Below are 21901 nucleotides of genomic sequence, written 5' to 3'. Positions count from 1 at the left end.
ATGTTTTAAACCAGAGTTGGAACCTTACGAGTTTGAAGATGACGCCTAAAACAATGCTTCAAACCTAGACCCGTGGTTCAGGGAATATGAACCTTTGCCCCATATTACTAACACCGACCTATCAGCGAGGGTGGTTTAGAGTTTTCGTAATTACGACACAAAACATATAGTTATGCAAGCATATCTCGTGATGTATGAGTATTGGAAGTTAGAATGGAATACTCGAACAAAGATGCTTTCATTACTACATTGAAGCGGCACAGTTTCAAGAATGGCGTGAGCTATTATGTTACAAAGTTTGTTCCAAAAAATTCGAAGGAAAGTGCACAATGTGAGATGGGAGGTGCAAGTAGAAAATCATGGCATCTTTCCGTAAGAAAATTAGGCTATGAACGATAAAGAAGTATTCTGGTCCACATACTTATGTTGTGTTGGGTGCAAGTTAAGACCATCCGAGACTAGACTCGGACATGATTTTTGACATTATTCTACCGATGGTGAAGGCGAGTCTTAAGATTCTTGTCTCGGTGTTGATTGCAAACATTCGTAGCCAGTACGAGTACACTCTAATGTACTATAAAGTGTAGGTTACAAAATAGAAGGCTATGGATAAGTTACATCATAGGTGGGATAGTTCATACAACTATCTATGACAATAGTGTCAGGTATTGGATCGATACGTGCTAGGTTCTGTAACCGATTTGGAAACGCACTCGGCATACTTCGGTGATCAATTTGTCCCTAAAAACAAATATTTCATCGAACCTTTTGAAACTTCGATCAATACGGAGAGACTTTTCGGCACTACAAGCCTTTTGCTCAAATTGACAGCACCTGACTATACAGAAGGTAGCAACATTGTCTGTTGATTACTGTTGCTCAGAATGGTAATCAGAGGATTCTGTCAATAGCATTTGCAATAACTATTGGAGGAATGACAGATGAATAGGATTTCTTCCTGAGCAGACTAAAACATATTCACAATGTGTGGAGTCTTAAATTCTCAACTATCCCATCTGAGAGTATGTGGCCGTTGGTGTCTAGCGGGTCGTATGAGTTGGTGCTAAACAAGGACCTACGTCGCGTCCCCAAAGGTCGTCCGAATTTTACCCGGATAATGAACAATATAGATATTCGAGAGAAGGACAATCAATAGAGGTTATGCGAGTACTATAGAAACCTAGGGCATACGAAGACAACATGTTCTCTATATAGCGGCACATTATGGCCACAACGTCGATAGCATTATTTTCTTCCAAATAATATATTCATTACAATGTTTCCATTATTTAGGTGTTTCAAATTTGTTATCTCTTGTTAACTTACACATAACTCACGTTAGACAGTAACGAAAATAAATGTAATGTTCAAATGAAAAACCTCGATTTATTTATTCCAAAAATATATATTTACATCGCACTATTTAGAAAAAAAATATCAATCGTAAAAAATACATCAATCGTCTCATCGGGGAGAATGTGTGCAATGTTTGTGTCACTATCAGCGTGTAACAATAAGGTGACCCAAATCTCAGGTACATTGGCATTTTCCTCGACATCGACACTGACACCGATTGTTGTATGAGCATTTGTATTGGTGTTGTCATCGGTGGCAGCGCATATGCCGGCATCTAATCGGACATCTGGGTTGAAATTAATACCGACATAGGGGTGAAGAATGCGGGGGACGTTAGTACCTCAAAATATGTACTTACAGGAACAAAATAACCTCCCACGTGCAGTGGTGGTGCATAGTGTGGTGGCTTGTGAATGAAACACGGGGTTTGTGAAATAAAAAAGGAACACGTGAAGTGAACTGACCCAAATGTTGCGTAGACATAGGTGATGCTTCTTCTGTTGGAGTCGATGACGACCCGTCATGCAACCGCGTCCCACCCTACGCTGCTGCTGTGGTGGTCGTCATTACCTCTTCAGCCAAATTTGCCTACTCCTCGCCTCCAGCGATAGCAAATACGGTTTTCCGATGACTTTGACCACGTCATGTAATCGTTATCTATTGTCGTGTCCGCTGAGAAAAATGGATTGTGGACGAGTAAGGATTTCATCCTACAATCCCAAGCCTGAATGTGCTCATTGTGCTTCTCTCCCCAATCTTCGTCGTTCTTCCCTAGCATATCCACCTTGTGCAGCTCCTTCATGTCTCACGGTGGCGGCGAAATTCGTTACCTCCACCCGAACTACTGCAACACCCAATTCGTACATTTCCACTATCGCGTACACTATCAGTGACACATTTGTGCCCCACATATCCCGGTTTACAAACACTTTCGGCGGGATGCAAGATATGATATCAGTGTCGGCATACGATATACATTCAAACTGAAAAGCAGAATTACAAACATCATTACGTATGATTTTTTTACTAATCATTGCGTAATTAATATAAGTTAGAAATAATAAGTAACTAACCTCGGCTTCGGAGCATTGATCTAACAGCAGCCTAAAATCTTCAAGCTCCTCCGGTAATCCCATATAACTCAGCCCATGGTTCAACCTGTACGGGCGATATGTTAGTCGAAAAATATAATAAATAAAAACATTTATTGTACAAACTACATATTTATTAATAAATTTAAAATTTTTATCTCGTCACCAACAAGAACACATATGGGTCAGTCATTCTAGGACGTAAAAATGGTAGTTGCCACTAGGCCCACGACTGCAATAGGAGCAAGCAACCACTGATCCATGTTGTATTCGATGCTGTGTCCCGACACAGCTCCCAATATAACGTGGACAAGACAATAGACCCCCAACTTAGTTTTTAGCATTTGCTGAAGTCCATTAGATGTAGTAGCCGCCTAACGTGCACCAAATTTCGAGATTTATCGAGCATTAAAATTCCCCTGATTAACCTCATGATGAATGCTCAGCGTATTGTTCTATGACCTCCTCCATTGGGTCTTAAATAAGCTTTTCGAAATTATCCTCCAACCAGTTAATCGATATTCGACCACTATCAAACCTGTTCGGGACCTTCCCCAACATTACTTTATAGAGGTCCACTTTACTGAGAACGACCACGAATCTTGTGACAACTGGCTCATCCACTGGTAAACTGAGTTGTAACGCTACGTCCTCGAGTGTGGTTATACACTTGCCGTATGGAAGGTGGAAAGTGTGTGTTTCGAGCCTCCATCTTTCCACCAGCGCGCTGATTAGTGTAGGATCGAGTTTGCAGCCCCTGAGCATGTGAGATGTATGCAAGAATCCAGCCTCTTGCAAGTAGCTACGAATTTGAGGGATGAGAGGCTTTCCCATATTATGTATGAACCTTTCCAAAACACGATCATCCTCCTATTTATAACATAAAAAAATATTTCAAATTATTAAAAAATAATTAATTAAATTTAACAAAATTAAAAATAACAAAATTTAAAATTTCATCTTACCATTGCTACTTGGGAGACGGAAATATGCTTGTCGTCGAAACGAATTAAAGAGATGGCCATTCGTGAGAAATTAATTCGAACAAATAAAATACGATATAATTAAAAATAATAATATTTTTAAATGAGAATATTGATAAATTTAGAACAAAAAGATTGAAAAAGTTTGAGAGAATTGAAAGGAGGATATGAATGAAAAAAAATAAAGAAGAAAATATTTATAAAGTAAAAAAAAGTTACCTTGACCCATTCAATTATTTTACCAAGAGCGTCCAGATGGCCAACCAAATATATTGGATGAAAGAAAAGAAATTGTTATTCAAAGAGATCCTCTCCCCAACTGGATTTAGAAAAGAAAAGAAAATCCGTGGTTAAAGAATTGGGTCAACTGAAGTCTATCCATGAAATGCACTGCATTTTCTCTTTGGAGCCTCCTTTACTCTTAATTCTTTATTTCGCTTCGGGGATATTAGTAGATTAAAGTAATTTGCATCTGAATAAACTCAAAATGCACAACTATTGTTGTTAATATCGAAATTTTCAAATTTTGGAAAGATAAAAAGATGAAATCCATTTTACAGTGAATCTCCCCTCCGTATATTCGGATATATTTTACATTGACGAATTACGAAATCTAAAAGGGAAGTAGGCGGCACGGTCATGGTTGCGTAACCAACCAAACCAAAGGACTTTTATTTTTTAAAAACAGGTCAAGTTTTAGTGGCGTCACCTTCTTCAGCTCCTCCAAAAGCAGAGGAAAAACAAACCTCATCTCCACAATCAAACGTTCCACCACCAGAAATGGTTCCTCCCTCCTCCTCTATGGATCCTTCTCCTCCTCCTTCCTGGTTCACTCCCAAACGGTAAAACTTCTTTATTTCTAAAAAAAAAGAATAGAAAATCAATTTTAACCTTCTTTTTTTGAATGATTCCTGAAATTATGCTTGTTTCTTTCACTTTTTCTGAATTTTTATTGCTTTCTTTCTAAAATTAGGGTTGATAAAAAACAAGTTCGGTGAACCTATAGCTTTTTTTAGTTGACTTTTTTGGATAAAAATGCTAACTCCTAACTTATATTGTTTTTTTTTTTAAATTTTTTTCTTCTAGGTTGTTGATTATATTTTGTGTGATTAACATGATAAATTATGTGGATCGAGGAGCCATAGCGAGTAATGGTGTAAATGGGAGTAGTGAGACTTGTGATGACAAGGGAATTTGCAAATCCGGTAGTGGAATTCAGTAAGATTTTATTCCAAACGATTCGTCTCTTTTGCTGCGTGAATTTAGCTATCGTAAAATATTTTTTTAGCGTGATTAGCTTCAGTTGTGTTACTGTGAATGATTTTTGCTTGCAGGGGAGAATTTGACTTGACTAACTTTCAAGATGGTCTCTTATCGTCTGCATTCATGGTTGGGCTTCTCGTGGCATCTCCAATATTTGCTTCCTTAGCAAAGAGGTAAATTTCCTTCGATGGTTCTTTGCATTGTACTTGGAGAACATCTAGGTTGTGTTTTGGAATTTTGGTTTCAAACATAGGATAAGTTTTGTGATATAACACATATAAATATAACATTTATGATTTTCTTCAAACTCATGAATTTGTTGGATGTCTATTTACTGGTGAATTTAATATTCTATATATATTTGTAATTTTGAGATTCATGTTTTTTATTCCTTTGAAATTATAATCATTGAATCTTAATTAATTTATACATGTTATATTCATTTCATTTCCATAATTTATATAGGAAATCCAAATTTTCAAATTCATGTTTCCACACATAGCACTAAAGTTTTCCAATGTGCCATTTTGGTAGTAGAACTGCCGCTTTAAATACTATGTAAAACCAGCACTAATTTTTGGAGTTCATCATTTCAATGTTGGAGTTATTGCACTATATTTGATGATAAACATGTCCATTTGGTTTTCAATGTCAGTTTATTTCTATAATTGCAGCTACAACCCTTTTAGGCTTATTGGAGTTGGATTATCTGTTTGGACCTTGTCTGTAGCTGGATGTGCTAGTGCATTTTCCTTTTGGTTTATTGCGATATGCCGAATGTAAGTGTAACAATCTCAATGCCTTCTCCATTAGTTTCTTGTGCCAAGTTGTGTGCGCGTGTGCCAATGTTTAACTTATTGCTGGATGTTTTAGGCTGGTTGGTGTTGGAGAAGCTTCTTTCATAAGTCTTGCAGCTCCATTTATTGATGACAATGCTCCTGTTTCTCAGGTTCATTTGTTTATTTCTTTTTCAACTCTAGAATTTAGAACTATGAATACAACCTTCCTGCCAGAACTACACGATCATACTAATTCTCTGTCATACTCCAGAAAACAGCTTGGCTTGCGATGTTTTATATGTGCATACCTACTGGAATTGCTCTTGGATATGTTTATGGTGGATATGTAAGTTTGTACATCCCTTTCTTTAGTTTGCACTTTATATCTTAGTTTTACATTAAGGATGTGATATATAGTCCTAGATCGAAGCACTTCATACGATTCGTCTGTACTATCTAGGCACGTCTCCAAGTATGTCTAATATTAAGTGCAAACTGTGTTTGCTAATCATATAGGTTGGGGGCTATTTCCACTGGCGCTATGCATTCTGGGGAGAGGCATTGTTGATGCTTCCATTCGCTGTTTTTGGCTTTTTGGTTAAACCTTTGCAGTTGAAAGGTAATTATTTTGATGTGTCACCTGCATTTCGTGTTCTTTTTAATGATCTGACAGTAATTTAATTATTGACATCACTGAACTTCACCCATAGGTTTTTCTCCTGTTGAATCCAAAAAAGCATTGGCATCTGTGGAGACAGTTTCTTCTGTAACTGATGGTATGTGTTCTTATAGTTTTCTTATGGTATTAATTCATTACTGGCTCTGCTATTTGTTTTGAAGTTGCTTTCAATGGTAGGGTGCTAAACACATAATATATATCCATGCATTTGAACAAGACCGGATAGAGTAGAAAGAAGGTGTCTGGTCCTCCCCCTTATAAGTGGCAGAGCTAGTCTTTTGCATAATTAGGAAAAAACAAAATTCAAAGGAAATTTTTTTTCTCTTCTCACGTAAAATATTTGACTTATCATGTGTCACTCATGGTTTCATTATCCAAATGTTTTACCTAAGAAGTTTTTCTATATCTCTATTGGGATGTAGCCAAAACATAGAAGTAATGGGATTTCCTTTATGATGCCAATCCCTGGTCCGTGCAGTAAGACAGATCAAATGCAAGGTCTTCTCTAGATTCTATAATTACTCTCTTGATGTGCTGTACAAGTTCTGCAACTTTTTAATTCCTCCTTTTGTTTTGTTTTGCATTCTAAAGGTGCTTATACAAGACTGTCTATCATGTTAGTATTTGTAATCATCCATGGATAATTAGTTTTTTTCATACTCCTGTTCCAGCATTTCTGTCTTGTTGTTCCTGTGAATGACCTTTCATATTTGACCAAATCTTTAAACCAGCATAAAACATGTGTAATCATGTTGCAAATGTATGGACTGGCAATTACCATGGATTGGTTCAACTTCTTGCTAACTGAATTCAAGTGTTGATCAAGTTGATTTTGATTGTAATTGAGATAAAATTGTGGGTTTAAAAATCTAAACTAAACTCAACTAAAACCTTTGGTTTGTTGGTTCTAGGAAAATACTAATAAGAAAAGAAGTACAACTAAAATCAAGTTCATTCTTAAGTTTTCTTTTAAAAAAGAAAAAGGTTTGCTTGTTTCTTGTAATAAGCTGGCTTGCTAACCATTAAAGTACCCCTTTTTTTTTTTTTTTCAAATTTCAACTTATCTTAGTTGCAGATTCAAAGGCATCAAAACTAGATGGTCGTATGTTGGTTGGAGGTGATGGTATCATTGGTGACGAATTGAGTAAAACTTCCAAGTAAGTGGCTCTTCAACCCATGCTTTCTTATAAATCATTCATTAGTCTATTCGTGTCAGTGAGAGGTTCGTCAACCCATGATGGAAAACTTCTTCATAATATTATATACTTTTTCCCAATAAGAAATTTATTAAAGAAAGGGAGAAAGTCATATACTAAGCTAGATTGAAAGGATTTATAATACGTAAAGCATTAGGATTCTAGTTGTATTAAGAATGTTGGACACATTAGGGTCATCACCCTGCTCCATCTTGTTTCTATCAGTCTTCTTACCAATAGGCCCCTAGTTGGAAGGTGGGAATGGCTGCTATGACTTTGGAGCTTATGAAGAGTTGGGCACATGAAAAGTGCACGAAACATGAAGCTTATAAAATATAAGCTGGTAATAACCAGTCCTGTGATGGAGGAATCCTTAATCTGTGATATCCTTGCACTTGGCAGTGGGGCATAGACCAACATCCTATGTAATTGTCAAAATGGGTCATGTATCCTTGGAATAATTGTATCTTATCCTGTTTTACTGATGTTAAAAGCAAATCTGTTCAAGGATTTAATACTATGGATGCGCGGAAACATTTGGCATGTACTTTGATAGTTATCGTTCCTTCAATACCTTGATTGTTCCTATTTTCATTGATAGGTCGGAAAGCATACACAACATTTTGAATCAGCTCTCTCGGTTTGCAAAAGACATGAAAGTGCTTTTGGTGGACAAAGTTTATGTTGTAAATGTTTTTGGTATTTTCTTGACCCCCTCACATCCACTTGTAATGCTGAGTTTTTCTATTTTTGCAACAACTTTTGCAAGTTAAATTTTGCTCCTGGCCATCTCTAAGACAGTCTACAAAAAATGTGGTGGTTTCTGTTTTCATCACTGCTGCAAAGCTTGTATTTATTACATATGGTTTTACTTTGGTTTGTGAAATATTACTTTACTGACATTTTGTCTGTCAGGTTACATTGCATACAACTTTGTCATTGGAGCATACTCTTATTGGGGGCCAAAGGCTGGTTATAATATTTATCATATGGTACGGTTTCTTCCAAATTGCATTCTTATTCTTTAAAGTCTTCTTTTTAGTATTTTCTTTGGGCATCACAAAGAATCACCCTGCCCTTCCTTTTGGTTTTGTACTCATTTAAGTTGTGCTATTTGCAGAAGAGTGCAGATATGTTGTTTGGAGGGTTACAATTGTATGTGGGATTTTAGGAACAATATCTGGTGGCTTCATCCTAGATCGCATGGGTGCTACAATATCTAATGCTTTTATTGTGAGTTTGTTTTGTTTTGATGATGTTTTGCCTGAATGGTTTCATTTTACATACTTATCAAAATATAGAACATTATCTGGTGGTTTCATCCTAGATTGCATGAGTGCTACAATATCTAATGCTTTTATTCTAAGTTTGGGTTGCTTTAATGATGTTTGGTGTGAATGGCATGCTTATTAGAAAAGGGCTATTCAGTTTCTTTCATATGGATAGGAAAAATAAGTTGATATAAACTGGAGAGGGTTTTCAGAGAAATTGAACTATAAGTGCTATTCTTTGTTATTTTGCCTGATAAAGCCTCTGATGTAATAAAACAAAAGATGAACATAGGACTTTGTTAATGGAAATTATCCTCCAATATTACTTCTCTAAATCCACACTGTTAAGGAGAAATCCCAAACACACTACAAATTATAGAAAAATAACAAATTAACCAGCAAACAAAGACAAACAGATATATAGTGATTTTCATAAAATTGTGTAATTCTATCATACTTCCAGATGAAACTAACTATTAGCTGTTATAGTATGAAACTGTCTCCTTCTGTTGTTTCCTTTTATTGCATTATATATGGCTTACTTTGCTTCTATAACAGCTTCTTTCAGGTGCAACATTTCTGGGTGCAATATCTTGCTTCTCTGCTTTCTGTCTCAGGAGCTTGTATGGTTTTATAGTTCTTTTTGCTGTGGGTGAATTACTTGTTTTTGCAACTCAGGTAATATGACAATGGAGTGAGCTAGATTTTTCCTTTTTGGTGTTTGAGTGTGCTAGATTTATGATTTTGTTTTTTCTCCAAATTATTATATATTTGTATTTCTGCAGGCGTAACTCTCATTTTGAGGAAGATTTAATTAGAATCTATTCAACAAGTCTTACCCACTTGTTTTGAACACATATAGCTTTTTAGTTTATTGATATTGAACCATTAGCATTTTCCTCCTTTGAAATAGGAGCTTTTCTAGTTCATATTTGCCACTGTAGTGAATTCATCAGCACTGGAACAATATTTATTATTTTGGACTAGTATTATTCAAACATTTGACCAGTTTTGTTGATTTATAGTGTTACTTTCTCCCCAAACATTGTTTTTGCAGGCTCCAGTCAATTATGTATGTCTCCATTGTGTAAGACCGAGTTTGAGACCATTATCTATGGCAATCTCTACTGTATCAATTCACATATTTGGCGATGTACCTTCCTCACCACTTGTTGGGATTCTCCAGGTGAGTTCATTTACATCTGAGCTTGTATAGGCATGTATTTTGTGTGGTAGACTTGTTGATATACATTGATATGCTGTTTTCTGATTTGTATTTCTCTGAAAATTTTATTTGCCCTTTTTAACTTTGAACACAATATTTGAAAATTCTTTCAACCTTTTAGAAGTGTGCTTAATTTTTGACATTACTTTCAACTTATAAGAATTTAGCATGCCTTGCAGTTGTCCTGTAATTGTAGTCAAACACAATAGTTTGTCAAACTATTGTGAAAAATACTGCTAAAAGTGTGGGTTGAAAATTTGATCCTTGAAACTCACATTAATTTCATTGTTGAATAAGTTAAATGAAATTATAATAACATATGAATTGCATATATATATAGTTTCTGTTCATTTAAAAGAGGTTTATGAAAAACTAATTTGACCCTTGCTGATAGCTGTTCTGTTCTGTTTAATGGCTAACCTTATCTTTGCCTTATTAACTAGCTTATTTCTTAACACAACCCTTTATAGTTGCCTAGCTTCTATTTCTAATCCTGCTTCTTGTAGCATTACTTGATGCAAGAATCTGAATATATTTTTATTTCTTTCAAATTGGGATCTTATGAATTATTACATGGCTTTCCAACTTCAACATATCTATTTTCACTATGGACTTAATTTTTTATTGCGTCATTGACAAGCAGGATCATATTAACAATTGGAGGGACACTGCACTTATTTTGACCTCTATTCTCTTTCTTGCTGCTGGAATATGGTTTATAGGTGAGTAATAAATAAGTTTTTGATAATATTTTCTGGAAAAGATCGGATTATAGATTCTTTATTTTGTTCTTTTTTAAATTAAGCCTCTTTGAAACATACCAATGTACTCAAAGCTACTAACCGTGCATCACTTTTACAAAGGGGCGATTAATAAAATGTTCCCCTGAAAAAAAAAAAGAATTATGTTTATGTGCTACAACGGTCAGGCAGCATCTCATGTGAGAAATTAATCATGATGCAACACTGTTTCTGTATGATCTCAAGGTGAAGTTTTTCTAGGGATTACTAGTTTAGGATAGAACATTCTTTGTCTCTTGTGTTACACTGAAAAATCTAGATGCAGCATGATTCATTGATAAAAAAACTTGAACTTTTCATATATTGGTTATTTTTCAGAAGGTTTTTGAATTGGTGTTTATCTGACAGGTGTTTTCCTACATGCTGTCGACAAGTCTAATGATGGAAGTCAACCAGTCTCTACACCCAGAATAACTAGTAGGAAGCCATTGCTTGACGGAAACGTGGATGAAAGTTTGTGTGAAGTGTAATTGCAGAGGTGCATGCTAGTAACATTTGCTCATCCCAAATGTAAATAAAATCAGTAGTTGAAACAAAAAGACAGAAATTTGGTGGCATTCTTTGGTCATTTGTTTCAGTCGACATCTACACCAGAAATGATGAGATTTCTTGTAAAGAATCACGTAATGATAAGTTTGCAACTTAAATCAGTCTCCAAGAAGTAAGGGGGAGAAAGGGAATATATGATACCAATGGTATTTTGCTGTTGAATTTGATAAAGGTACTCCGTTTACAACGTTACTTCTTTTTGTTTTGTTTTTGTTTTTCTTTATCAACTAATCTAATACTTATGTATCATTGATAGATGTTATGTATCATGGGTACATGTTAACTCCTCCCCCCCCCCCGGTTAGTATATTGTATTTGCATTCTTTCCCCTTTTCTGATTGTTTGCAGATATATTGTAAATTATACTTGGATTAGATTAGTCCTTTATCCTATAAAATAGGAGTATTTTTTTTGCCATGTTTTAGAATATGAGTTAGCAATAAACTAACTTCAATTAGTAATGTTTAGTTACTCATGACTAGTTTTTGGGAAAGAAAAGCGAATTTTTTTCGCTTGTTTTGAAGAGGTATTATTTTTGTAAGAGTTTTTATTTATCTTTTTAGTTTCAAGTTTAAATTTGTACTAGCTATTTTTTATTGCATGTTTAGTTAGTGTACTACATATGTAATAAATAATCTTTTTCTTCAAAACTAGACATTGAAGTTTTATTATTAACTTTGATTTGAAAAAAAGTTTTAGGGTTTTTAGTGTTTATGTTGTTGCTAAACTTTGGATGTAAAATTTGATGACCACATTTTTAATTTCCAAGAATAGGAAAATGAAGGCAACAATGATTGTTGAAATTAAGTATGATGGATAAGGAAGATATTTTGTGTAGTCCTTGTTAATCTTGTTATTTGTTATAGAAGACAATTCCCCTTTCCCCATAGCCACAATAAATACGAAGCAAAGGATTATTAATGCCTGGGTAGTTTAAGATCAATCTTTATCATACACAACATGCATGTATCACAATATGATATATGTTAGAATTTAGATGAGTAATTAAATTCACAGGTGTTGGCCTATCTTTTACATCTGACAGACTTGGCAGACAATTGAAGGTACTCACATAAGTCCATGATAAAAGTATCAAAGTGAAAAGTATCAAAGTGAAAATTGTAACATTTACCGTTCCCGTGTTAGAATGAAACGGTGTGTTTTTTTATATTTGTTGGTTTTTTTGAAATAGATGTTCCATTTTTACGGAAACATAATATAATAGATGTCAAGATTTCCTCTTGTAGTATTTCCTCTCTTTTGTTTGTCCTTCCAGCACATTTTGATGGAGTAAAGATGATCAATATCGAGCTTCGGATTTAACCTTTTTACAAGGCGCACTAACAAAATCAAGATTCAAGATTTTGAAAATTAATTCTAAGACTTTACCTAATCATTTATTAATCGACAGTTAATGAGTAAGTTAATTGATTTACAAATGGTTGGATATAATGGTGAGATATATTATACTTTTAAGGGAGAATGTAAATTTAAACTTTAGAAACGAAAAACACGAACCCCAAACATAGACGGTAAAACGAACATGTAGAGTATAAAAAAAAAGGTTCTATTTTGGTCACCCATCTTCACAAAAAATATAGAAAAATATTCTATTTTGATCACCTTACTTCAAAAACTTTTAATTTCATTACTACTAGGTTTTTTAAAATTATATTGTTTGACTTTCCACATAATTATTCAATTTCCTCGAAGCCAATGAAACTATGGAATCTAGTTTACACAAGCACTAACGCTGCTACGCATCGTGCAGATATTGTTCGGGGTTTGACAGTTATGCATGGATTGGGGATTCTTTCTGCGTCACATTATGGGTTAGTATCCTTCATCCTTTGTTTTATTATCCATCCTATCACTACAAGGTGGCTTGTCTTTCAGTTCTAAATTCATCTTCATTTCCCCTCCTATGTCTCTCGTTTAGTTTTTTTTTATCATGTTCTTATTACTTGAATGTATAGTTGCAATAACTCTTACTACCTGTTTCTTTTGCATTAGTTCCATCATGTTATGGGCACAAAGTGGCAAAGCATTAATGGTGATGGTTGGTCATACTTCCATTGTCTATTCAGTTGATGCTCATGTTTCCGGACTTATTGTCAATGGCAGTGAAGACCATATTGCAAAGATATGAAAAGGTGATTGTTTCTGCCATTTTATACCTCTATTTAAAGGTTGGAATCTATTCCAAAGTTTTATTGGTTTTTTCCTTATTGCTGTCTTCTCTTCTTCCTTGGAGGGTTTAGAGTTGAAAGATGAAATTAAAGTGAATGGAAGTGTTGATAGAGTAATTGGAATGTGGTAGGATTTTATTCATTTTAAACAAATAAAATTTGAGTTTGTTAGATTCAAGCGATCTAAAGGGTCTGTAGGGACGTCCAAGTTCGAGTTTGGTGGCTGGTAGGGATTTTCTCCAACTTTGGACGTCTATATCCAACCCAAATTGCCAAGGCATTACATTCAAATGTGTTTTTTAAACAAACTCTACATATTATTTAAATATTAAAATCGAATTCGAATTTTTATTCTATAATAAAAATACAACAAATATAAAAAAAACACGTGTGCATGTTCTAAGGTACAATGTCTTAAATCTATAAAAAGTTAAAAACATATTTATTTTTTCTTCAAATGTTAAAAAAAAAGAAAAGAAAAGAAAAAGTGAAAAATCTCGTGACAAATTTCCCCAAAACCCAACTACCAGGCGTTAATTGTGTGGTTTTAGTTTTAGACAGCATCGTACTTTTGTTTCACGTCATCTCTTGTCTGGGTTTTTAAAATGTGTGTCTCCTCTTACATTGATTTATTACCTCCTTCACAGGGCAATTAATAGTATTTTACTTTCTTCGCTGCATCATCTTTATTTACACCGCCAACGCGTTGAATCTTTCCCACTAATTCCTGCGTAATTATTTTGTTTAATTTATCTTTTAATAAATGGCGACTCCTGTTTTTTTATTATATATAATGTAATGACATATATTCAAATTTTCTTCTAAGTGGGTTACCATTCTTTTTTTTTTAATCGGCGCTTCTTCCAGACTCATTTTGAATTTCCACTGAAGTTGAAAGGTTTTCAGCCACGAAATTTAGGCTGAAATCGATGTGGTTAAAATATGCCGACGATTAGAGCTCCAGCTAAGAAGCAAACTACGACTTTAACGGTTAGTTTTCTCTTGTTCACTCTGAAACTCACTCTTCATTTTGTTAAAATTGTCGCATCTTTCATTTCATCATCATCTTCGTGCTATTCTTTTATTTTTACAGGTTGCAGTAAAATGTAGACCGTTAAGTCAGAGGGCGTGCGGTCGTGACATTGTTACAGTAAAAAACAACAAGGTAAGTGCTCAAATTTTTCTTCTTTTTCTTTTTCTTTTTCTAAGTTTTGATTTGAAAATCTGAAAATGAGAAATTTGTGACATTTAAGGAAGTGGTAGTGTTAGATCCTGACTTATCAAAGGATTATTTGGATCGCATTCAAAATCGAACCAAAGAGAAAAAGTATTGTTTCGATCACGCCTTTGGTCCTCAGTCTACAAATTTGGTACGTCCATTCTTTTTGGAAAGTTTATACTTAGAAGCCTTGTAGTTTTTGTTAATGGATTTGGAAACAATAAGTTGCAATTTGAAATGTGAATTTAGATTTCAATTTAGTGTTAGAGAAAAAAAAATGCTTTTTCATGATTATGACTCAAACACATCAAGTTATTTAATTTAGTCTTTGTAAAGTATTTTCATAATGTTTGTGATTGTCGAACCCAAATTCTTCCTCCCTAGCTTTTGTTCCCAAATGGAGCACTATTTTAGCCAAGAAGCAGTTCCCAGTAAAGGGAAATTGAAACAGAAAGTGATAAGATGATTATGATTTTGTTGACCATGTATTTTGGTGACCATAACTTTATGGTAGTTTCTATTGGCTGTGACTGCAACGCCCCATTGTGTGCTCGTTTTATTTCTAAGATTGAAGGTTTGATCTATAAGTATATCCAGGGCTCCTATGGTCCTTTCTTTTTAGGTTTTACTTTTCACTGCATTGGACTCCTCTAAAGTCTATAATAAAGAATAATGGTGATGATATGATTTAATTGGATTTTGGTTGGTTCGATATTGACATTATTGCGATATTCAGTGACCCATGCTGAATAAAATACAGTTTGAATGCTCCGCTTACTTTCTGTAGTTAAAAAGAAGGCATTCTAAGTAATCACTTTTTGGTTTTGTTTATATGACTTGGCTTTTTATATCCAGGATACCTACCAGAAATGTATATCTACTATAATCTCGGGAGTTGTACAAGGTCTTAATGCAACTGTATTTGCCTATGGTTCAACTGGAAGGTAACAGAAACATGTATTGACATTGTTATATTCTCATAGTTGACCGATCATAACCGGCATAAATTTCACAGATTATATAAAGTTTTTCCCTTGATGTTTCTTTTGATGATATGGTCTAGGGGACCCAGGCTTGGCGTGGGTCTAATCCCCTCTTTGGGCTATCATTTTGCCCAATCAACCTAAATCATTTTCTAAAACAATTTAATATGTTTGCACAATTTCTAAAACTTATCTCTTGAAATCTTTGCATCTACATATCAGTCTTTCACTTATAAAAGGTTGACTATGTTATTCATTTGCAGTGGTAAAACTTACACAATGGTTGGGACACAGCATGATCCTGGACTCATGGTTCTGAGTTTGCACACAATTTTTTATCTTATTAGAAGGGATAAGAGCTCTGACGAATTTGAAGTTACTTGTTCCTATCTTGAAGTCTACAATGAGGTATGGAATACATTTTTACTAAGGAACTTATTTCCTTTCTAGTTCCTATAGTATGTCTAACTACATTTTGTTATATATGTTACTGAATTTTCAATTTCTAATGTTTTTAGGTTATATATGATTTACTCGAAAAATCATCAGGTTCTTTGGAACTTAGAGAGGATCCTGAGCATGGAATAGTTGTTGCTGGGCTAAGATGCATTAAGGTTCAGCCCTTTATCTATCAATTTTAAGCCACTGAGCTGAATAAATTAAATCTGAGGGGTATTTTTCATGCAAAACATTAATTTCTGTCTGTAAGTTGGAGTGAGTCATTATTTACTAAAGTTGGACTTGCCTTTACAGTAAATGTGGAGGATCTTTTTTTCCCCTCTCTCTGAAGAAATTTTACTAAGACACTGTTCTAGCTTTTTATACTTCAGCTAGAAATTATATAACTATATACTTGATATTTTTATCCTTTTGTTTTTATTGATGGAAAGAAATCTATTTTGTTCTTAAATTAAAGTATAACCTGTTTTTTTTACTATAAATATAATCAACGGAATCCAATATAATGTATATAACCAATCAAAAGAAGCAGCAATCATTTTGTAGTGTCAAATATTGTTAATCATTCTTTACTTTAGTGGCAAGAGGTTGCAAATTTCCTGTGAGAGGTGAATCATTATCTTCTGTTTCAGATGGTATGTAATCATTTCTCCATTTTGGTAGTGATCCAATATGGCTTTTCGAAGTTTGGTTTGGATTTGTGGCATTTTAGAATGCCTAACAATATTAAATGACTTTTCTTATCTGTTTAGAGTTCATATTAAGGGTACCTGTTTATGCTTCACTGAAAGTATGGGCTTGTACTAAGTATTTAAAGCTGGGTGTTAGCTACCTCCATTTTGTAACTTTTTAACTCATAAGAGAAAGAGATTGTCTCTTTTTTCACCTAGCATCCGACAACCTAGGACCATATGCAGTTTTGTGGTTAGGTTAAAATATTCTTCAAGTCCTTGTACTCTTCCTAGATTTGGAATTTAGTCTCTTTACTTTTATTTTTTGGAATTTAGTCCCTCTACTTCTCTGATTTAAAAATTTAGGTCCAATTGTTAACAGTATTAAAATTATTCTATTAAGTTCATTGGTGGTAGCCATGTAACCAAAAAGTAGAGATTGAATTCTTGAAAATAAAAGCAATGGGATTAAATCCCAAATCTACAAAGACTACAGGTACTTGGAGCCAATTTTAACCTTATTCTTAATACTAGATTCTCTTTATAGCAGCATACCAAAAATAAGAAATAAAATCCTTATAATCTCTCCCTATAATTTCTCTCAGATGAGAATTCCACGACATTGTTGTTACATAGAATTTCTTTTGTATTCCTTTGGTGGATGAAACTCATATATTTGGGATTTTTTTCTTTATAAATTATTGGTGTTCCTACTTTACATTCTTTTATCAATCAAGGTTCTAGTTTGTGGGTGAGTGCTATGACCTTGATGTTCAGTGGCCTTTGTTGATTTCTCCATCATCAGGTTCATTCAGCTGATAAGATCCTTGAACTTTTAAATTTGGGGAATAGTCGAAGAAAAACAGAAAGCACAGAGGCTAATGCTACATCTTCAAGGTGAGAAAGCATTAAGTTGAACCTTACTTTTGTTACAATGTATTACTCTTTATGTCAGGTTTTCTCTAACGTTACTTTCATATTTGTTCTCACTTTTGAATGTATTATCTCTCAATGTGTTGTAACCTTTTACATTATCTCATATAAAGTTGTATCCCTCCAACCAGATCACATGCAGTATTGGAGATTACTGTGAGAAGAAAACAGAGAAACAAATATAAAAATCAAGTCATGCGAGGAAAACTTGCACTTGTTGACCTTGCTGGCAGTGAACGAGCTTCTGAAACAAACAGTACGGGCCAAAAGCTGAGGGATGGTGCTAACATTAATCGTTCACTTCTTGCTTTAGCGAACTGCATCAATGCTCTAGGGAAACAACAAAAGAGGGGTCTTGTCTATGTTCCATACCGCAATAGGTATATTTTAGTAGCTATTGTAGCATAGTAGTCTGACTCTTTACTGATGCAGCTATTGGTAATATTGCAGTAAACTGACAAGGATACTTAAAGATGGTTTGAGTGGTAACTCTCAGACAGTGATGGTTGCTACAATATCTCCTGCAGATAGTCAGTATCATCACACTGTGAATACCCTGAAATATGCAGACAGGGCAAAGGAAATAAAGACACACATCCAGGTGAGGCTGAATGTAACTTTTGGGAAGACATTACGTAACTCCTTTTAAGAACAAATTTTGGTCAATTCTTCATCTTACTCCTTTATTAATGCTTGTAACTCCTTCCTATGATGGATGATGTATAATTATTTAAGTTCTCTTGCTCTTTTTGATTTTTCTTTCCCCACATGTTAAGAGCAGTAAGTTCTTTTATTATGCTGTATTATCAAATGCCTCACTGTCTTTTATTTTTTCCAGAAAAATATTGGCACAATCGATACACATGTATCAGATTATCAACGAATGATTGACAGCCTTCAGGTAAGCTTTCTGATGAATTTTCATTGAGTTGGTTATCATTGCAATCTTATTTGGTGTTGATACCCTGTTGGTTGTGTAGATTGAAGTTTGCCGATTGAAGAAAGAACTAGCAGACAAGGAATCACAGTTGAGTGTCAAACCAACAGAAACGACTGCTGATGATGAACTGTCTTGGTTAAATGTCTTGAGCCAAGAAATCAGTGAAAATGTTCAGGAACGTATAAACTTACAGAAGGCACTGTTTGAACTTGAGGAAACCAATCTTCGAAACCGCACTGAACTTCAGCATCTTGATGATGCTATTGCAAAACAACCGGTTAGACTTACATGTTTCCTTGATGTTTCTCTATCATTAGAAAATGACAGTTTTCCCTTTTTCCACAAAATCCTTTTTGAGTTATGGTACCAAGATAGAATTGAACTACAGAATGTTATGAGTTATTAGTACTGCCAACCCATCCAACATCAACCCACCTACTGACCCAATGTCTTCACCCGCCTTAAGAATACCAAGTCATAGTAACAATAACATATGACAAGCTTTCTGTTTCTTAGTTTCTTTTTTCCCCTTTACATAGATGTGTGGTATGCAAGTGTGAGTTGGTGAAAGGATTTACTTGTATCAATTTCTGGTATTCAATTTTTTTATCTATGTAAATAGGTTTCTGAAAAGGATGGTACAGTTTCTGAAGCTCTGAGAGTGAGGAGGCAAGATATTCTTGATAACATCCGTGACAATGATGAGGCTGGTATTAATTACCGAAAGGTAAACTTTGCTACAGAGTCTTATCAATCTCTTGCTGCTTTTAATATGTCAAATGATTAATCTTCCTATAGGAAATTGAAGAAAATGAAAAGCATCGTTGCCAACTCCAAGGTATGATTGAGGAAGCAATCAGTAACAATGGCAATAAAACTTACTTGCGCATACTCAGTCAATACAGACTCCTGGTGAGTGGACTGTGGTATTTTCTACTTTTGGTATCTATCTATTATCATTGAATGACGATATCTGTGTATAACTGCTAATTGCTACTTTATGCAAAGGTGAACACCGCGAAACAACTGAAGATAGTGAAATAATTACTTATGCCATCAGTCTCATTGTTTTCTTTGCAATTACGCAGGGGATGGCTAATACTGAGCTTCAGTTTGAAATGGCAATGAGAGAACAGATAATCCACAACCAAAGAGAGGCACAAAGAAATCTTTGGAACTTGATCATGGGGTTGGGACTGGATGAGAAACAGATATTTGACCTTGCTGCCAAGCAGGGAATAACGATTGAAGATTGGACAGTGACACGCTATCCGGGGCTTTCAAACAGAGGGAAATCACCCAATTTGGCATCTGGAGGGTATGCTCCATTCAGTTATGGTCTTTCTATAAACCAATGGCGCAGATCATCTTGCATCTACCAGAATCATCAACGTGTTGCTTCAAAGTCATTTTCTCAAGACTGCTGGGACCTGTCTCCTACATTTTGCCGGGAAAAGCACCATAGTTTTTACTACTTACTAGCTCATGATAACTCTCCGCCATGTGTCAGGTTCAGGAGGAGTAGTGATAACTGGGTCAGTGGTGGTCATCCAATTTCTTGGTTTGGCACCCCTGATAAGCTTCCCCGAGATTTGCGGAAATCATACCCAGAGATAACTCCTGTTTCATCATGCAATGAAATCTATCTGCCAACTCCAGCTCTCGGTGCAGATTTTGGACGGGCAAAAGGTAGGGTTCAGTCATTGTTCATTGACAGTTTGCACTATTTTCCTGACATTCCTCATCTTTTCTATCAAGCTTAAGACTACATTACGTGAAGTAAATATTTAGAGCACTAATAGCTGTATCTTCTCTTCAATTAGATCATGTTGTTGTACTCGTCAGCATAAAGTCTTAGAACTTCAATGTCAGTTCTTTTATGCCATTTTCATGCTTTTGTTCTTAGCTTATTTTGTGTTAAACAGGACATTATGAGGCAAAATTTATACAGCAAGGCTCCTCATGGTTCAATCAGTAGCAGCAGCCAAGACATGGTCAAAGGACCAATAGTCGGTCACGGTAGGACAGCCAATGGTTTTTTGGGATTTATCCCATCCGAACAATCCTTTAGTACACACAACCTGAATCATTCGGTCCAAAATTCCAACCCCTCCAACCACCCAAGCCTTTCCTACATTCATACATTTACTAACCAAAGCTTTAAAACTTAAGGCTGCCCCTCCATTTTTGTATAGCTTTCTTGTATGTTGTACCTCAGTCTTTCTTTCCATTGTTTTGTTTTTGCATTCTTTTCTCTCCAGTGTTGATGTATATACATGAATCAGTGCATCAGAGTTGGCTCAGGAGGAATTGGTAGCTGAATTCTTTGTTTCCCCATTGTGGAGATTAGAGGGTTTATAAAACCCAAGCTGCGGATTGTAGGTTGTTTTTGTAACAGTAATGTTTCATAGAAAAAAAAAACGTTCAATCAATTTCTTCAGTTGAAATCTAAGTTACAAAATGAACGACAAAATAGCTGCCAAGAACTTGTTTGTAATGTTAATGTTAAGTGTTCATTTTATATTTATTCGATGAAATAAAGATTGTGACCAGAAATAAAGTGGAGTGGTCCATTGAATAAGATAGTTTCAGAAAATTAAATGTATTTAACAAATTGAATTTTTTTTTGGTGAATAAAAAATGAGATAACAAGATCAAACTAAATGAACAAAAAGTAATAGTAGCTTTGTCTTGCTCAAGAAAGTCAATCAACTCCCTAGACAAGCATACCATCAATCCCAATAGAAGATATTTCAGTTAAATGATCAGAAACTTGATTTCTTTATTTAGGGACATGCCTAATTATTTAATGTTCTTTGTACTGTAACATCTGCTTAATTCCTTGAATCAAGGCTGAGTTTGATGCCTCCAAATAGCCATCTTGAATATCATTGACCACCTCCAAGCAATTAGTCTGAATTAAAGCTTTAACATACCCCTTTTCTTGTAACAAGAGTAAACCACTTTAGGTACTTCAAAGTTCAGCATCAAAGACCGAACAAACACCTAAATTATGATTAAACCTGACAATCCAGTCACTAAAATGATCTTGCACTACACTAGCGGATGCGTATCTTGTGCTCACATTCATTACCCCATCAGTATGTAAAAAAATACAAATACCTGACAAAGATTGAACCTAAGCTCCAATGCATCTACTAAACATCATAGTCGTATGTACATTAAAAAATTGTCAAACCCAACATAATGAAACTTTAATTATCTCTAAAGGACAAACCTTGAAAAATGAATAAATTCCTATTCTTTCAAAGACGCCATGCAATTAAACCAAATAAGTAGGACCAAAGAACTTCC

The 21901-nt window shown here is 34.8% G+C and overlaps 2 protein-coding genes and 1 long non-coding RNA gene across 5 annotated transcripts; 2 read left to right on the top strand and 1 right to left on the bottom strand.

Moving 5' to 3' along the window:
* Nucleotides 1–1386: 1386 nt before the first annotated feature.
* Nucleotides 1387–3309, bottom strand: LOC121223067 (uncharacterized). Its single transcript, XR_005920416.1, has 3 exons — nucleotides 2430–3309; nucleotides 1821–2339; nucleotides 1387–1642 (listed from the first exon to the last, which is right to left on the bottom strand). It is a non-coding gene; the product is annotated as an uncharacterized lncRNA (long non-coding RNA).
* Nucleotides 3310–3814: 505 nt separating this feature from the next.
* On the top strand, nucleotides 3815–11609 carry LOC107913365 (probable sphingolipid transporter spinster homolog 2). Its single transcript, XM_016841925.2, is given in 17 exon segments — nucleotides 3815–4272; nucleotides 4517–4648; nucleotides 4765–4866; nucleotides 5368–5472; nucleotides 5567–5642; nucleotides 5744–5818; nucleotides 5989–6091; nucleotides 6183–6248; nucleotides 7227–7308; nucleotides 7949–8046; nucleotides 8263–8339; nucleotides 8468–8492; nucleotides 8495–8580; nucleotides 9177–9296; nucleotides 9676–9804; nucleotides 10487–10565; nucleotides 10992–11609. Coding segments are annotated over 17 exon segments (1539 nt in total). The 5' UTR covers nucleotides 3815–4210; the 3' UTR covers nucleotides 11114–11609.
* Nucleotides 11610–12840: 1231 nt separating this feature from the next.
* LOC107913364 (kinesin-like protein KIN-8B) lies at nucleotides 12841–21167 on the top strand. Of its 3 annotated transcripts, XM_041104033.1 has the most exons (17): nucleotides 12841–13024; nucleotides 13206–13345; nucleotides 14249–14371; nucleotides 14475–14546; nucleotides 14635–14751; nucleotides 15456–15544; nucleotides 15847–15991; nucleotides 16102–16197; nucleotides 17519–17610; nucleotides 17778–18026; nucleotides 18097–18247; nucleotides 18485–18547; nucleotides 18627–18863; nucleotides 19209–19313; nucleotides 19385–19498; nucleotides 19675–20275; nucleotides 20512–21167. In XM_041104033.1, exons 3-17 carry the CDS (start codon nucleotides 14324–14326, stop codon nucleotides 20562–20564), a joined length of 2232 nt encoding a protein of 743 aa, XP_040959967.1. In that variant the 5' UTR covers nucleotides 12841–13024; nucleotides 13206–13345; nucleotides 14249–14323; the 3' UTR covers nucleotides 20565–21167. The 3 variants fall into 3 exon arrangements, with proteins under 3 accessions (XP_040959967.1, XP_016697410.1, XP_016697411.1); XM_016841922.2 differs by lacking the exons at nucleotides 12841–13024; nucleotides 13206–13345 and adding an exon at nucleotides 13909–14112; XM_016841921.2 differs by lacking the exons at nucleotides 12841–13024; nucleotides 13206–13345 and having other exon boundaries at nucleotides 13789–14371.
* Nucleotides 21168–21901: the final 734 nt, after the last annotated feature.

Source organism: Gossypium hirsutum, chromosome D11 (genome assembly GCF_007990345.1).
Source record: "Gossypium hirsutum isolate 1008001.06 chromosome D11, Gossypium_hirsutum_v2.1, whole genome shotgun sequence".
Taxonomy (NCBI): domain Eukaryota; kingdom Viridiplantae; phylum Streptophyta; class Magnoliopsida; order Malvales; family Malvaceae; genus Gossypium; species Gossypium hirsutum.
Note: the sequence above shows the minus strand (reverse complement) of the source record. Positions and strands in the feature narration are given on the sequence as shown.

Excerpts from the sequence above, each read along its gene's own strand:
- LOC107913364 (XM_041104033.1), top strand. The coding sequence starts at position 14,324 with ATGCCGACGATTAGAGCTCCAGCTAAGAAGCAAACTACGACTTTAACG. Across the intron at positions 14,547-14,634 it reads TTACAGTAAAAAACAACAAG|GAAGTGGTAGTGTTAGATCC; the intron begins GTAAGTGCTCAA and ends GTGACATTTAAG. Across the intron at positions 18,027-18,096 it reads TATGTTCCATACCGCAATAG|TAAACTGACAAGGATACTTA; the intron begins GTATATTTTAGT and ends GTAATATTGCAG.